This window comes from Syngnathus acus, chromosome 2 (genome assembly GCF_901709675.1).
Source record: "Syngnathus acus chromosome 2, fSynAcu1.2, whole genome shotgun sequence".
Classification (NCBI taxonomy): Eukaryota; Metazoa; Chordata; class Actinopteri; order Syngnathiformes; family Syngnathidae; genus Syngnathus; species Syngnathus acus.
Genome location: NC_051088.1, coordinates 13,257,254 through 13,274,156, shown reverse-complemented (window position 1 = coordinate 13,274,156; position 16,903 = coordinate 13,257,254). Strand labels below are relative to the sequence as shown.

The 16,903-nt window shown below is 40.3% G+C and overlaps 2 protein-coding genes across 6 annotated transcripts; one reads left to right on the top strand and one right to left on the bottom strand.

Annotated features, from left to right (window-relative positions):
* Positions 1–1,670: 1,670 nt before the first annotated feature.
* LOC119115992 (transcription cofactor vestigial-like protein 4) lies at positions 1,671–6,178 on the bottom strand. Of its 4 annotated transcripts, none has more exons than XM_037240996.1 (6): positions 6,009–6,178; positions 5,497–5,648; positions 5,090–5,255; positions 4,686–4,911; positions 4,428–4,536; positions 1,671–3,722 (listed from the first exon to the last, which is right to left on the bottom strand). In XM_037240996.1, the coding sequence occupies exons 2-6, from the start codon at positions 5,576–5,578 to the stop codon at positions 3,511–3,513; spliced, it is 795 nt and encodes a 264-aa protein (XP_037096891.1). In that variant the 5' UTR covers positions 5,579–5,648; positions 6,009–6,178; the 3' UTR covers positions 1,671–3,510. The 4 variants fall into 4 exon arrangements, with proteins under 4 accessions (XP_037096891.1, XP_037096885.1, XP_037096909.1 ...); XM_037240990.1 differs by having other exon boundaries at positions 6,017–6,178; XM_037241014.1 differs by having other exon boundaries at positions 1,671–3,713; positions 6,017–6,178.
* Positions 6,179–7,721: 1,543 nt separating this feature from the next.
* syn2a (synapsin IIa) lies at positions 7,722–15,996 on the top strand. 2 transcript variants are annotated; one of them, XM_037273871.1, is made up of 11 exons: positions 7,722–8,290; positions 11,920–11,977; positions 12,060–12,151; positions 12,240–12,396; positions 12,464–12,553; positions 12,635–12,697; positions 12,842–12,984; positions 13,066–13,140; positions 13,459–13,561; positions 13,876–14,022; positions 14,219–15,996. In XM_037273871.1, the coding sequence occupies exons 1-11, from the start codon at positions 7,950–7,952 to the stop codon at positions 14,351–14,353; spliced, it is 1,404 nt and encodes a 467-aa protein (XP_037129766.1). In that variant the 5' UTR covers positions 7,722–7,949; the 3' UTR covers positions 14,354–15,996. The 2 variants fall into 2 exon arrangements, with proteins under 2 accessions (XP_037129766.1, XP_037129774.1); XM_037273879.1 differs by lacking the exon at positions 7,722–8,290 and adding an exon at positions 10,318–10,439.
* The last annotated feature ends 907 nt before the right edge of the window (positions 15,997–16,903 follow it).

The following is a 16,903-nucleotide window of genomic DNA, read 5'->3' as shown; positions in this document are numbered from 1 at the left end:
GTTCAGCGGGAGACTGTGATCCACAGTGACCGCATCTTGTCTTCCCTCCACAAAGGTTATGCCATTGCCAGCAGTCCACGTGACACAATGAATGAGCTGCAATGTCTTGAGCTCGAGATGTTCATCAGGTCCATTTTTCTGCCTGTTACGGTGCGCTCCACGTTAAAGAGGAATATGTTGGCAAATCCATCGAGGTTGTTTGCGTTTGCGACCAATTGTGAGGCCGGGGCTGCATTTTGAAAATGACGTACTCTGTAATCTGGCGTGTTAGGCTGTCAGATCAGGGTGCATGATCTTGCCAGCATGACTCAAGTCTGCCCGTGAGCCACTTCCTCTCCCTGTGCATCTACTCCAGTTGCTTGTATGATCTATTTTAGATTCTTTAGCCCAAGGATGTGTGCGCATCATCACAGCAGAGAGCCACTGAAGAAAGACGGCGAGAAGGGGGGAATAGATAATGCTCAAATAATCTACAGGCAATCATGCAAATTCCGCAGACGTTGAGCGCTCGGGGATGCTGCCGATTGGGGTGCATTCCGTTCGGGCACAACAAATTTGGAATTACGGAACCATCAACCATTTGTGAAGACTAATATGCGAGCCAGTTTGTGACATTTGCAGTTTTTATACTGTAGTAAAATCATGCATTTGTACAATTGGATTAATTAGAAGTCTGTAGCACATGTAAAGTGGCGCTGTGGCGAAACCCCTTCATTGGTTCTCGCCCTTTACGTAAACCATGAAGAGCAAATTGAAACGACGGCCCATTCGCTTGCTCCTGTATTGTAAGCGGTCGTCAAGATGTCATGTTCCTGGTGGCCGCACTGAAAGAAAGCCAAGATGAAATTGCCGTGACCCTGATGAGTCATCTTGAGTTAGATGCTCTTTTCATGTCACACCGCTGATGAAACCTGATGTCTGAGTAGGTCTATTTGAGTGATTGGTTTTGCACACAAAGAAAAATGTGCATGTTTCAGCCATCATGCCACAAGAGTAGCTCGGCTTCTTCGGAAGGCATACTGCATTATAATATGGGAGATTGTAAATAGATGGGGGAGGCAGATTCCATCCTGAGGGGGTTCAGGTAAAAATTGATGAGCGAGAGAGGAGGAAAAAAATATCTCTTTTCTCGTTTGACAATTTCTTTACGAATGGTGCATCTTTTCCAGTTACTAGGAGACACAGCAATCTCACCTGAAAAGACGATGCACAAATCTTTGTTTGAGCCAAGTTTGGCTAGTAGGTGAACACTGCCACCTGGTGGTAGCAAAGACAACTTTAAAAAAACAAAAGTGAAGTCAACCTCATAATTGAGTGATGAATTTTTTCCTTAACGGCTGCGATCGTTCTAACAAGTACACCAACGAGCGATTGCAGCCAAGCGTTTAGAGAGTAATCATGTTATTGCTGCGAGTGCCTCAAAAGGTTGTGCAACTAATTATTCATGATACAAAGATTGTTGTCCAGGCCAGTTTGATGCCTTTTTCGTGTTTGTGTTGTTTAGAAAAAAACGCATTCGGTTCATAATTTGTTGTGCTAAATTGCTGCGGCACAATCAAGAGCAAAAGCCTGCTCTCAATCAGAGGCACTTTGGCCAAAAATAGTTCACCCTTGAATGCCAAGTGAATGTTTTACCGTCATCAGAACAGTCACACAAAAAGCACACAAAGTTGAGTTTTTGTGTTTATTTTGAAGACAATCATTATAAAACAGTGGTATTTTCTTCCAGAGAAATATGAACCCAAGTGTACAAAGGCATCTTATTTCCTCATCTATGTGAAGATACATGACTCGGGTACTTGGGTACAGTCTGTCTAAATAACGAAATTAAATAACAATGGGCTGATACCCCAAATATGAGTTAAAAATCTGCTTGTGTCAAACAAGTCAAATCGGTGATAACCCCTTCCCTCCCCTCCAGCCCACTCTAGACTCTTAACTAGTCTCGCAGACATCTGACACTTTGCCGAGCTCTTTATGCAAAAAAACGATGTGTCCCTGCACGTTCATCATCTCAAAACTGTGGGGATAGTAATCAAGCGATACAAAAGATGAAAGGCATGGTAAGAGAATAGGGAACTTCCATGCTACATATGAATATGCCTCACACAATAGAAACAAAATACACATGATCATTCCGCTCTGCGCAATGATGGTCATGTAAGAGTACAGTAAAATATAAACAAGAGTGTAACAGCTCCAAAAACGTTGATTAATACAAAGGTATGGGGATTATCTGAATATTACAGGATATATATATTTTTTATCTATAAAATCTTATCTATAAAATTTATAATCCCGTCAATAAATGTTGACAAACATTAAGCTACTGTGATCATGCCAAATGATTTTTTTTAAAAACAAACTATTAAAACAAAAACTTAAAGTCTATACCTTGACTCATTAGTCAAACAATGACTCAGTTTTAGTCAGTTTTGTCTCTGAAAAAATCTAACTATGTTACTGACAGTAGGGGGTGACAATTTCCTCTGCTCCATTGCCAAATTGTGTTAATTCCAGGCCTCTTCAATTTAATTTCTGGTAATTGGAGATGGGCTTCAAATAAATTGAGAATTAGCTTTCCCAAGAAAATTCAACAAACCAATATGCCCAGATTAAATAGAGTCAACACCAACAGCAGCTCCCATTTAATAGCTTTCAGTCACATGCGAAGGTGTAGCATCCGGCTACGCGGAGTAATGAAGCGACGTTGCCTAGCTAGCTATCGGCATTCAGACAACCTTTCCAGAGGCTGCGCTTTCAAGAACATGCCAACGTGCACACCTCCCACCATAATGTGAAACAGATACAAAAAAAATATAGAGTACAACTGTACCAGCAGTGAGTATTTTCTACAATGTTAGATAAAAAATAAATTCTGAGCAAGGTTTGTGATAGAATCCAGCTATTTGAAACATGCTTTTGAGTTACAGATATCGATTAGGATTAGATTACGTCATAGAGCAATTCACTACAATTATTTAACAGTGGAGTGGAGTCCAGTTCAAGGGCGTAGGATGGATTGTCCTAGTGTATTAAGAAAGCAAATGTCGGGGGGGGGGTCTCAATTGGACTATTGGGTTCCGAATCACAAACAGTTTCGTAAACCACTCAAAATGTAACACTGCAAACGAGACAGGGAGTGTATCTTCAAGTAATACAGAAGCAAAAGTGGTGTGGATTAAAATCTGAAGGCATTTAGCCGTAAAAGCATGTACGGCTTGCACGCTGAAAGGCAAGTTGAAGTTTCTTTGGCTACAAAGGCAGGTAAACAAACAGCTCTGAAAAAAGGTGACAATTGTTTCTTGTTCATTCTGCTTTTCTTATTAGCAAGACAAAACAAATCAATCCATTGATAATTACTTACTTAACACTGGAGTAATTTTTTTGCGTTTAATTTGTAAGGCAAGGGATTGGAGTTTAGACTCAGGAAGACAAAAACCTTGTCTTATATTGTTCCTGGCTGCAGAGATTTGATACTAGTAATTGGAACCTTTTTTTCTCACCTCTTCATGGATCTGCTTCAGGGGTCTGGTGACCCCCACCTTTGGCCTTGATCTGGATCCAGGCGTCTCCCAGCGCCTTGGCAAAGTGGTCATCCACTGAGCCCGTGATTGAGACGGAGTTGGACGCCGGGTTGGTCACAGGTTCTTCTGCTTTGTAGTTTTTTCCCAGGCTACGGCGGAAGTGTTCCTCAATCACGGGATCGCAAACTGTGTTAGCTGAAACAAAAAAATTGCATGTTAAAAACCACAAAGTTGCAGACATTACATGAAGCGGTCCAAAACGTCCAATATAGCAGTTTACGGGGCATGTCATTATTTTGATACTGAATCGCCTTAAATCTTGCCATTGATGTTTGCACTTTTATTCCTTATACAGACTGACTAATCAAATGCTGGAAAATGAATTTTTACCGGTCTGTTATTTTAAATGACTTTTGTAGGAGCTGGAGTCGTTTTGACAATGGGCAAGGACAACAGACATGCACAAGAGCGGCAGTCTACATAACTAAAGCAAGGGTGACACCTAGTGATAACATTTAAAACGGCCATTAAATTATATTTGACAGTTTGAGACTGTCACAAAGGCCACTTTGTTTTGTTGTAGCCTTCTATATTGAGATAAAGTAGTTATATAACTAGGTAAAGCGGTCCTCATTTGATAATGACGTGACTTACAAATTACATGCAATGAACTAGTTTGTGCAGCAGCGAAAGAATTTCTTTTATTCAGCCTTTATTTAACCAGGAAAGTCCCACTAAGATTAAAAACCTCTTTTACAAGGGAGTCCTGGTCAAGAGGCAGCAAAAGTTATATTTACAGAGCTTAATAAAACTTATATAAACATTATCAAAAACAGTCGGCACCCAGTACAAGAAAGCACCCTCAGAACAACTTCCAATAAGTGACGACAAAGAGCTTACTCTTTCTCTCATCAGAGGTTGAGCTTGGAGAGCAGCCATTCATGTGGCAGTGAGAGAGTTGACAATTGCGGTTGCTTGCAGGAGCACAGATGATAACAGAAGGCCGATTCTGAAAAAGAAAACATTATTTAGTTGGAGAAACAAAGTTAAGAGGTTGGGTTCTCATTTAGGATGACTCACTCAATCAAGCACACATCTCCCATAAAACAGATGCTCATGTCCTTGTGAGTGAGAAAGACATGCTGACCACGTATGTACCTGCTGCCGCTCAACAGCTGCACTGGCAGTGGACCTCTCCCTGCCCCCAACTGCGTTGTCAAGGCTGCTTTTGGTCAGAGCCAGCGGCTGGTCCACAGCATAGCCAGAAATGGAAGCATACAGATGGTTCCCATGGAGACCATTGGAGGAAGAGCTGATGTGCTCCGCAGGACTGTGGCACAGGCTCCAGTGTTCATTGCGGTTGTCTCCAGCAGAGGGACGAGCCCTGGATAACGATAAGAATAATGTAACCAGAGTACAGAACTGCAGCAGATATCATATTTGAAGTTTACAAGTTTACTGTGTGTCAATCATCTCAAAGTTTCATATCGCTAACGGAACACTCATTTCAAATGAATGATGGTAGCAGGAGAAAGCTCAATCTTTGCACTAAAGGAACTTACAGGTGAGTTGCAAAAAGTCTGCTCATTTTGGTCATGTGGTCATCATCACAATTCATCGGATCCTTCGTTGTTTGTTCATCACCGTACTTCCGTTTGCTTGGACAGAGAGGAGGCGGCCCGCTTATGCTTGATATAGCAGAGGGCAGCGAGGGTGTCCTGGACTCATCTGTTGGAATAACCATCAAATATGAATAAAATAATCACAGCAGGCGCATAAACACACACTGCATTTAATGAACTCCAAGCAAACTGGTTAAGTCTACAAAAGGATAGGTGTGCCCTGCAATGTAATTACCCAACTGTCACTATTATTATCAAATCTGGCAGTAACACAAATGCCAAGCACCACCTTGGATGAAAATGACAATAAAGTAAATTATTTGCCGAATGTATGCTGAGAAAGTCACCTCCGTAGTGCAGTCTCCCGATGTTGTTGTTCATCTTGTCCAGGTACTGAGAGTTCAACAGGTCCATTCTAGGCAACAGCATTTACACGAACAGGCTGGCTGCTAACATCGACGCTAGCAGGCATCACCGGTCAAGACAACAAACGTATTTCCTAAAGAATCGAAGTTGTAGAAATCAGTTGTTTGGGTGACGTTCTAAGCACTTCAGATATGAAAAGTCTGCCTTCTCCGGATTTAAGCTAGCATGTTTTAAAGGCGCCCAACAAAACAACGATAGCCTAAGAGCTAATCCATCGGCTAGTGTTTCACTTGTCACATTGTTAACCCGCTCGTCAATTTGTTGCCATTATAAGAATCAAACATTTTAAAATATAGTTTTACAGTTCGCACTCGAATGTCTTACTACTTGTGATAAACTTGCTAGCTAACTTTAGCATGCGCACCAACTAGCCGCCAGCTCGTCGCCAACTTTTTCGTTGTCTTTGTTATTCCATCCAAATAAACACACCCGCCGACTTACAGTTAAGCTGCGGTGCGTTCACTGTGTCCCGCAACAGTAACGCTGGCCGTCAGTATAATTTGTACAAAAGCGTCTAGTTTTCCAAGCACGACAAAAACATGATTATAGCCCAACTTGCGTCTGTCTCCGTGTGTGGACAAAGAGCTTCTGTGGCGCCCTACTGGACGAGACACGCCACAGCTTCCTCGGTCACTGTGATTTACGATGGCGTGAATTATGAATATTACTATTATTGTTGTATTATACGTCTGCGCTTGAAATGTGTTGTCGCTGCTTATCAAATAACCCTCCCATTGCTTTCTTGGCAATCTTAAATTAACATTTCGACTTATTGAGAAGCAGAGCAGCATTGCAAACTACAACCACAATCATTTAGTTTGAATCTGTGTCAAATGAATTTTACGCTTTTATAGGGAAATTCGAAAACTATAAACATTGTTAAATGAACTATAATGAGCATGGTTAGTTTTGCAAAGACATTTTTGATCAACTCCACTAGTGTATTCCAGTACATTGAGAAGATTTGAGACATTTGATATTTGAGAATAATTTAACATTTGAGAATAATTTTCAATTTTTTTGTATATGTGAAGCCTTTGAGACTTGCCTGTGATTTAGAATAAACTTGACTTGACTTGACTTGAGTACATTATGCACTGAAAATCTTGTTGCCACAACTTGCCAGTGAGTGTAAATAAAATCTTATGCTCCTTATATGCATCATCTGTGCACTCCTTTATAGAACACTTCTCAAACTTTATAGATTTTTTTCCTCTCCGTCTCAATCAAGCCTTCGGTGATCTGTAAGAAGTTAGAGCTTATTGATTAATTGATTGGTTCCTTCTTGTCCTTGGCAACATTATTGTCAAAAATGCTTTCACTCGATGAGTTTAATTTCATCTTCAGACTTTGTATCAATATAGAGCCAAGAGTTGCTTCTTGTTTCTTTCGTAGGAAAATGTCTTCTGAATCACAAACAAAAACTAAATAAAAATGTGCACTTGTTTGAGAGTGTGCAATGTGCAATTTTACATCAAAGTCCATTAAAATATTATATATTTACTATTATTATTATTTCATTTCTTGTTGTTTCTTGTTGTTTACATTGTGGGTCTCCCTGGGTATGAAATAAAGAATAAACTAAAGTATAGCAATGAATATGAAAACTAAAATTAACAAACAATCAAAATAACAGTATTTAAAAAGAAATGGGACAATAATTTACTTTTCAACATAATGTCATTTGCTGTTTTATTTTTAACTACACAAATTCTGTTTATGAATTTGCACATGTAAATTGCACTGAGACAGCACAGAGAGATGAAGGTCAAAAAGAATGTTGTACTTCAACATACCGTACAATAGGCCTGCATGATCAATAAAGTCATTCGGGAGAAATAGTTAACTGCATTTTGTGTCTCAGTGGGCTGCTTCTGCACTCGGCAGTGGCCACACGTCCGACCGGCCATTTTAGATTTAATGACTGAGCTATAGAGACATACACAAACGTGCAAGGACATCGAAAGAGGTGTGAAGACGATGTATTCTCTAAACACGCGCACATTCCCACTGGAAAAGCTTCAGTTTCCTACAGCTGAGATAAAATAATAATAAAAGCAATAATAAGAAGAAACATGCCTGATAGGCAGCATACTGTGGGGGAGGGGTAGTAAAGAAGCAGACCACGCAGTGAGGGAGAAGAGGAGTGGCACAGCCTCAGCATCCTTTGCAATGGCTGAGGAGGATGCAGAGTGAGGAGATTGGCCGAGGGAGGGTGTGACGTCACCCCCAGTGAGTAGGAGCTCTGAGGATTTTCCAGCAAGCAGGAAGGGAGCACATTCGCTGGGAATTTACACCGACAGCTCAGCCGTTGTCAGCTGTGCACCAAGAACAGGGAGTCTTTTTCCACAACCCTCCAACACTTTCTTCAGCCATGAATTATTTGCGAAGGCGTCTCTCGGACAGCACGTTTATCTCCAACCTGCCCAATGGCTACATGACAGACCTTCAGAGGCCTGACCCCGCTGAGCCTTCTCCACCGGCCACCACAGCCCTTGCCAAGTCCCCCACAGCCGGACCCACGCCTCCAGCCACTTCCCCGGCTCCTGAAAAAAAAGCCCCGCCGGCTCAATCGAGCGGAGCCGGTTTCTTCAGCTCCATCACTAACGTTGTCAAGCAGACGGCTGCCTCGGCAGGGCTTGTGGAGCAAACCTCAGTCACGACATCCAAGAAGTTCAAGATTCTCCTGGTCATCGACGAACAGCAGCAAGAGTGGTAAGACAAACGCATCTCTCTGTTAAGACGTTATTTTATCATGAGTCTCCAGCTGTTACTTCAAGTAGTTATTATGTCTAAATTTATGAAGCAGCCTACTGATGATCTTGTGCTTAAATGCATTCCGTATCGAATCCCATCCCATCAATGACATCAAGACGGAGGAGATTTTTTTGCTCTGTGCCATTCTGATGATTTTCTTAATTCCAAACATTTCCTCACAGCGGCTGTTTTTAAAATGGATGCTCCACAGGTTGCATCGATGCTTGCAACAAGGCAAAATACTGCAGTGCTTATCCCCCTACCCCCCACCTTCTTCATCAATGGGGTTTCCCTCCACACAGCCCACATGACCTGCGCTGCACTAACATACGAGAATCACACACTACACGGCAGCGCTACTTTAACATGGTCGTTCTTTACCAATCTACAACCAAGAGTGCGATATTAAGGCATAAGCATCTCTGGGCCGAGTCCCTCTCTGGAATTTTAATCAGTCTATTCATTTCTTACATTTCTTACATGCTTGACATTAAAGTGAGTTGCTCATACTTTTACAAATGTTGTTTTATTGTTCTTTTATACTGAATCACTTGGCACATAGTAGATCTAGAGGGGAAATGTAAGTATGACAATAACTTGTAGTCTGTTGTTTTTGCAATTGCAGTAATTTAATCCTTGAAGATAGATGACATTCAGACCACGTCACGCTTTGCAAAGGTTAAGGTAGCAGCCACAATTAGACTGGCGAGATGTTTCTGTGAGCAGAGCAGACCATCTATCTTGAATAAACCTGGATCAATGTTAATAAGATCAGGCAAGATGCCAACCTTGTACATTAGCTTGCTACAATTTTGCCAGCGAGTGGAAAGCCGAGAAGTAGCTACGATATCCAGTGCATACACTGTACAAGGTCTACACACCTCTGTTTAACTGCCAGATTTTTGTGGTATAACTGAACAAATACACCTTTAAAACCGCTGGATTATTAATTTGTGTTTTGCGCAAAACAATCCAGGAAGTGGCTCAATTTTTAACCTATTTTGTTTTAACCAGAAGTATTACGAGTGTAGTAGCTTCATATTTTCAAAACTTTTTTCACCTGTTATGTGATTTCTAACTTGATAACACACAAAAAAAATAATGTTTTGTTTTATCTTTTCAAAAGGGGAACAAAAATTAAACAATTGAAATGAAGAATGGGGAGAAGAATGTGGGGACACCACATTCTTATAAGTTGAATGTGGTTCCATTCAGAATTAACCATTCACATTCAAACTAATGTTAACTCTTGCCATTATTTGAAATTTTGGATGTTGTAGTAGGACTTTCATGTCCCCCCCATGAATCTCTCTATCTATCTCTCGCTATGCTTGTTTCATGGACTTAGATATGACACTTTAAAGCAGTGGTTCTAAACCTGGGTTCGATCGAACCCTTGGGGTTTGGTGAATCGGTCTCAGGGGTTCGGCAGCGGAGGTCCGAACACATCTGAACTGGTCTCGCAAAGGCAACAGCAGAAGTCACACTGATTTGCACGTATGTAATTTGTTTTGAGTTCATGCATTGTATTGGTTTTGTACTTTGAACAAGGTGATGTTCATGCACGGCTCATTTTGTGCAACAGTTAAAAACATTGATGTCTTGAGTTTGAAAACAAGAATTTTATTTTTCACTAAAGAGGGGTTCGGTGAATGCACGTATGAAACTGGTGGGGTTCGGTAGCTCCAACAAGGTTAAGAACCACTGCTTTAAAGTGTTATTTGTTTGATTTTTTTCTCCCTATTTTCATGTTTTAAATATGTTCGAAATAAAGATATGTTAATCAATCAATCAATCAATCTATCTATCTATCTATCTATCTATCTATCTATCTATCTATCTATCTATCTATCTATCTATCTATCTATCTATCTATCTATCTATCTATCTATCTAGCATTTCTTTTATTTTTGTCTATTTATTTAGTTATTTAATTGTAACCCCCTCCCAGCAGTGAGATCAGCTATTTTTGTACTCGGCTCACTGACCTCCTCTCTCTAAGAGTTCCATCTATTTTTAATGGCCGCTCACCATGTTGTGAGTCCTTCATGTCGGGTCACCTGGTTACATCTGTGTTGGGTCTGTTTGTGAGAGTTTGGTACACACAGTAAGCTACTCTATAAGACTGGGTTAGTTTCTTTCATTCTGTAAAGGCAGTCTTATAAAATCATCTGAACTGTTAGCAACGCTTGGTTTTCTCATTTTGGGACTACTTGGTATTCTAGTCGTACAATAGCAAAATGGAAAAAGCGCAGTACATACACACTAGCTGCGAGCAAAAGCATTAGGATAATGAAATCTATTTTTATTACTTTTGCTGAGTGGCTTCTGTCCTCAGTAATGCTGGCACCCTTGTGCAGTGCTGTACGTCATTGGAAAACCAGACCTGCTACGACTGAACTTAAGCATTCAACAAAGGTTCAATCAGGTTCAACAAAGTCTTTTGTGAGCATTTTTTATAATGAACAGCTGAACTTTAACATACCAGACTTTACTTTAGTTGCATAATTTATCTTGATCATCAAACGCAGTACTCATAAAAACACGATAAAACACATCCCGGTTCCTTTTGTTCATGATCTAATGTTTGATTCGGGTCAAGCAAAGCCATATTGATTCCGCCGACAAATAAATAATGCAAGTAAACAGCTGCAATCGTGCTCTTCTCTTCCCCCCTGGTGTGCATGTTAAGCACCGTGCAGGAGAAAATGGAGCATATGCAGCATGTGGACAAGGATATCAGATAGATAACCACTTGAATGGTTTTTGGAGGCCTGCCACGATGAAGAGAGTGAGAAACCTTGGACTGAAGATGTGTTCAGTGATGTGGCTGTAGCGGTGAATGTTAATACGCGGGGTGATGTTCTTCACGCAGACAGAATTCACCATGAATTGTCCTGGTGTATGTTTTCTAAGTTTTTGTAAGTCGTTGTTCGTCCACTCAGAATGATTCCTGCTTCAAAGTTTGCTCTTTGTCAAAGTCAAACAAATCTCCACACTGCAATTAGTTCCTAAATGAATTATTCAGCTCCAGAGCCACAGTTATTAAGCAGGAAGAGCAGACTACAGGACAGCAGATAGTGAGCACTCCCAAAAAAGAAGTCTGAGTCATCCTATGGGTAAGAGAGTCTTTGTAAAGTCTTTGAAACCTCCTGAAAAAAAGTCAATTTTTTTGGTTGTCTGTCTGTGGACTGGACAGGATGGCCTCCATTTTGTGTTAGAGCTACTATTAACACAAACATACTTGAATTGTCTGGTTTCTCGACCTTTTCTTCATCTCTGTGGGAACTGTCTTTACATGTCAGAGAGTGGTAATTCGAACTAATCAGAGAGTGGCTAATGACTAACTTCACCCCTGAATAAATTACAATGGTAGAAAAGCAGAGAGACAATTATTCCTGAGTTGACTCTTAATAAGAATGTGTTGTAAATGTGATGGTTTAATTTGTGGAAAGTTGCATGTGAAACATGTCATTTCTCTTTTGTGCCGCTTGAAACGAACTGTTTTATTATCAATGTTGTATTCTTGGTTGTCAAATGGAAGATGTCTTGACCTATGACATAGTTTTTCATTTGTTTCAACTCAGGCCCAAGTTATTCCGAGGCAAGAAAATTTATGGAGACTATGACATCAAAGTGGAACAGGTTCGTTTGTATCCATCTTAACCAATTCTGTATGAAGAGAAATGTTGATAAATTGCCAATCAACTGCTTATTAACTTTTCAGGCTGAGTTTAGCGAAATCAGCGTCATGGCTCAAGCCAATGGGACATGCAGCGTTACAATGCAGGTTTACAGAAACGGCACCAAGGTTGTCAGGTACGGTAATTTAACATTTAAATACGTATAGTGCCGATGAACTAATTTGATCCATGTTGCCTAATAATCCGTCTTTCTTATTTTCTAGGTCATTCAAGCCAGACTTTGTGCTTATTCGCCAGCATGCCTTCAGTATGACGCAGAATGAAGATTTCCGCAACCTCATAATCGGTCTGCAGTACGGAGGTGTTCCGAGCATTAACTCATTGGAGTCCATCTACAATTTGTGTGACAAGCCCTGGGCTGTAAGTCCTTCGATCATGACGTGCTTTTCTGACGTGAAAAATACTGTACATATTTCTCTGTGTCTAGTTTGCCCAGCTTATCAACACATTCAGGAAGCTGGGTGCTGATAAGTTTCCACTGATTGAGCAGACCTTTTACCCAAACTACAAGGAGATGGTGAGACGACCAGCAACCCCAATACTCACCATTATTTCCCCATTGATCAGATCCCTCAAATGATCATTTCATACCTTATAGGTGAGCATGCCATCCTTCCCCGTGGTTGTCAAGATTGGCCACGCCCACTCTGGCATTGGAAAGGTTTGGCGATTAAGCAGTTTAAGACACTGCCTTACTGTTAAATTTATTTATTTATTTATTTATTTATTTATTTATTTATTTATTTGGAGGGTATCTTACATTCTAAACATATAACATGAGAGGTATTTGTGTGTGGTTTTGCAGGTAAAGGTTGACAATCACAGTAAGTTCCAGGACATAGCCAGTGTCGTGGCTCTCACTCAGACATACACCACCACTGAGCCTCTCATTGAGTCCAAGTATGATATCAGAATCCAGAAGATTGGCGCAGACTACAAAGCCTACATGTAGGTTTGATTGCATTCTTACAGGTCAAATTAAATGGATGGGATGGGAATTGTTTTCATGTTTTGGTCTGCACACCCCAGGAGAACGTCTATGTCAGGCAACTGGAAGACCAACACTGGCTCAGCAATGCTGGAGCAAGTGGCCATGACTGACAAGTGAGTATATATTCAGAATTCAAAACAACAACAAAAATATCTAATAAATAAAACAGATGTGCTAGAAAACAAGTTACATATTCAAAATTCAAAACAAAAACAACAACAAAAAATCTAATAAATAAAACAGATGTGCTAGAAAATAAGTAAAGACATTTTTAAATCAGCATTAAAAATACATGTAGGAACACAAGAAGCAATCTTGGATTAAAATTTGCCATTGACCAGTGTTTTTATAGAATGAAGATAAATTGTATTCAGAAACTCTCATTATAGATACTGGAAAGAACTTCTGAGTTATGTCTTGACACGTTTCAGATACAAACTGTGGGTTGACACCTGCTCAGAGATTTTTGGTGGTCTGGATATTTGTGCAGTCAAGGCCATTCATGGGAAGGATGGAAAAGATTACATCACAGAGGTAGGAGTCGCACAAGTGACAGAATGTCTTCAGAATAGCAATCCAAAATCCACCTTTCTGAATATTATTACAAAAAAGCTGCGGTAGAAGACAAACGAGACAAATCACCCACCCACCATGCCACCGAGGATGTAAGATGATAGTATGTTATTATCACCACAAGGAAAAGAAACTGCTGACCTAATATCTATAGTAAAATTGAAACTTAATGGAAATATCTGATGTGTTGAAAGTAAAAAGTATTTTAGCCTCGATGTGAGATATTTCATGTGGACAAAGTGGAACTGATGACGTATCAAATCAATATAATGCAGGTGGTGGGCTCATCCATGCCACTGGTCGGGGAGCATCAGTCTGAGGACAGACAGCTCATTTCGGACATGGTTCTGACTAAAATGAACCAGATAGCGGAAAAGGAGGCAAACGCCCCCCGAAAACCCTTGACCGTGCAACCCTCCCAGGTAAGCAATTTCAAAAAAAGTCAAGGCAACAAACTTCAATAAAATTTTAACTTGGGTATAGAAAATGATAAACTATTTGTTTGCTTTGTTGTACTATCGTGTTTGTTTTGCAGCAAAAAAATACAACTTGCAGATATCAGGTAATATGAGTTATGATTTCCCGCAATGAGAATTTTTTTTTTTTTGTCCCTTTCAGGGTACAGGCCAGAAAGGGGAAATAACAGGTGAAACCATGAAGAATGGTGCTGGCCGCCCACCTCAAGGATGTCTGCAGTACATCCTCGACTGTAATGGCGTGGCCGTGGGTCCGAAACCAGTCCAGGCTAACTGAATAAACCAGAAAGAGGAGGCGCGGGGAGGTCTCAGACTCAACCTTAAGCAGAACACAAGCGTGTGTGGATGCCGATAGCTAGGATCACAACTGGGAGACCGGGGCGCTCAGCTCGTTGCAGCCGAGTGACACCCTGGAAGGTGTTTTTAACTCTATGCAGAGTCCTAATGTACTGTCTTCTTGTCCATTTGTGTGCTTGTATCGGTCACCTGTGTTTCGGTAGCTGTGGATTTTCTTTGGAGCTGCTGATTGTGCCGACAATGAGTTGAGTGCCGCTCTGTGCTACTTGTTTGACCAGCTGTGAGCCTTTGGTTTGAACCTTTTCTGCTTTATACTTGGCTGTGTATATTTTAGTAGAGTTCAAACTGTGGAAACTTTGTTCTTAAATATGTATGCAGTATTTGGGTGTGTATGGCTTTGGGTATTATTTTCATACATGATAGATATTTATTTTTGTTTTGCATGACTGATACCCAAGAGGGATGTTCTTGTAACAGTGGTTCTAAAACGTGCTCCCTGTAATACATGCAGATGTGTCATAGCTAACACGTACATGCTCATGACCAAACATGCATTAACACACTGCTCTGCTATATACAGTACACACACACACACACACACACTATTTTTTTTAAATCTGTCACAGTGACATAATAAAGAGATTATTTAGTGCAAATACAACGTGTAATTAAAATAGAAAATGTTAGATATTATGAAGGAAGATGTGCAGGTTTCAGTGCACATACACTTTAAATATATTCGTATGATTTTGAACCAAAGATACAATTATTTGCGTTACTGTATTATTTATTCAACCCAGTTAGGCAATATACTTTCTCAAGATAATAATTTGACATGCGATCAATCACAGGCCAAGGAAATAAAACTGTTAAATAAGTGTTCTCTATCTACATCCTCTTGGAATATGTCCAAAGTAAAATCGACCACAAAATGTCCCTCGGTGACCATGCACTGGGTGTCTGTAATGGTGTTGCCATGACAACAGTGCAAGTGCTCTGAGCATCAGCTTCGACTTGTTCCTCCTCAGTTTTCTCACACGCCTCCTGCGTGTGAATGGAAAGTGCAATATTTTTATTCTCATTATTGCATATTTCATTTGAAATCAGCCCTTCCATGCAACCGATTCCAATAATTCTCGTCATCTAAAATATTTTCTTCTTTCTTGTCCTGTGGCCCAAGCTAAATGGTGATACAACTGAAATAGCAACCGAATAATCTGTACAAAGATTTGCACAGTAAACTACTATGATAAAAAGAATTCTGTGCGCTCTTGTTTTCCAAGTTGCATCAAGTATATCTGTGAGTGTATCCTTGTACAAGCCATGCCTGAGGCTTTATGGATGTGTCGTACGGTTTACTAGGAAATATGCCATGACATTGATTTCGAAGGGAGCAGACACCGTAATACCAAGAGTCTGATTGATGAAAGTGGACATGCTTTTTTGGGGCTGAATGTTCAGATAAAACCTATTCAGACCTGCCAGACTGTAGATATGAATGGTCATAGCGGATGAATTGCTATTAGACTGTTTAAAACCTAGACTGGAATACAATATACTGTGGAAAGATTCATAACGCTTAGTCCCCTTTGTCAATGGCAATAAAGCTTCCTTTGCACTGAAGACAATGTAAATTGATCCTTTTTTTCCATGTACTATATATCACTTGCTTTTATGGTTGCAGGTGAGCTGGAGCTGGTCCCAGCTGACTTCGCGAAAGAAGGACAATAAAAACAGGAGGCCAGTCAATCACGAGAATAACTGCGATAGTCAACTTTTACAAAAATACGGTGTCATATGAAAATATAAAATATCAGAGATTTGGTTGGTGGCTACATTTAAATGATGCATGATCCATATTGGTGTGCATTGCTGAATTCACAACCTATATACCTATTATACATATATTTGTTTTTTAACACCCACACTACTTCCCTGATGAGACCTTAAATGCACGATTAAGGAATATAGTGCTAAACTGTATCTGACAACAGAATACTATTTTTGATAATTAGTTAGTGATATGATAGATGGCTGGGTTGATGGCTACTGTCATTAAAGCAAAAGTAAGAAACATTATGATCAGCATGCCCTGGCAATGATCCTATATGGTCATTTCTAAATCAATAGATGCGTTCATTTTTCTCATCTTGGAATCCTCCGGGTGACCACTTCTCAATGTTTATGACACAAGAAACCGTTTAAACCTTCGTAAACTGCACTCACTAATGGGGCCCAATAGTATCTTTACACAGCATATGAGGAGTTGAATTTATAGCCTAGAGCTCATGGACCATCTGCCTGCCACTGTCAAAGCTGCAATTAATGCTTTAATGGGTCTGATCATTAATTAGAATTGCAGCATGCAGGGCGGCACAGTGGTGGTGATGGGTTTGATTCTGGGCTCTAACTTTCCTGTGTGGGGTTCTCCCCGTGCAAGTGTAGCTAAACCGCCCACTGCCCAAAGACTGGATGGATGGTTGTCAGCATGCACTTCCGGTGGTTTAGAAAATAGCAATTTTAGACTCTG

What these genes read in the sequence shown, in the direction of transcription:
- LOC119115992 (XM_037240996.1), bottom strand. Translation starts at nt 5,578, where the DNA reads ATGCTGTTGCCTAGAATGGACCTGTTGAACTCTCAGTACCTGGACAAG. An exon ending in CAGCTGTTGAGCGGCAGCAG is followed by an intron (nt 4,537 to 4,685) that starts GTACATACGTGG and finishes TTTCTTTTTCAG; the next exon opens with AATCGGCCTTCTGTTATCAT. An exon ending in AACCTCTGATGAGAGAAAGA is followed by an intron (nt 3,723 to 4,427) that starts GTAAGCTCTTTG and finishes TTTTTGTTTCAG; the next exon opens with CTAACACAGTTTGCGATCCC.
- syn2a (XM_037273871.1), top strand. Translation starts at nt 7,950, where the DNA reads ATGAATTATTTGCGAAGGCGTCTCTCGGACAGCACGTTTATCTCCAAC. An exon ending in TGTGTGACAAGCCCTGGGCT is followed by an intron (nt 12,397 to 12,463) that starts GTAAGTCCTTCG and finishes CTCTGTGTCTAG; the next exon opens with TTTGCCCAGCTTATCAACAC. An exon ending in GAAAAGATTACATCACAGAG is followed by an intron (nt 13,562 to 13,875) that starts GTAGGAGTCGCA and finishes AATATAATGCAG; the next exon opens with GTGGTGGGCTCATCCATGCC.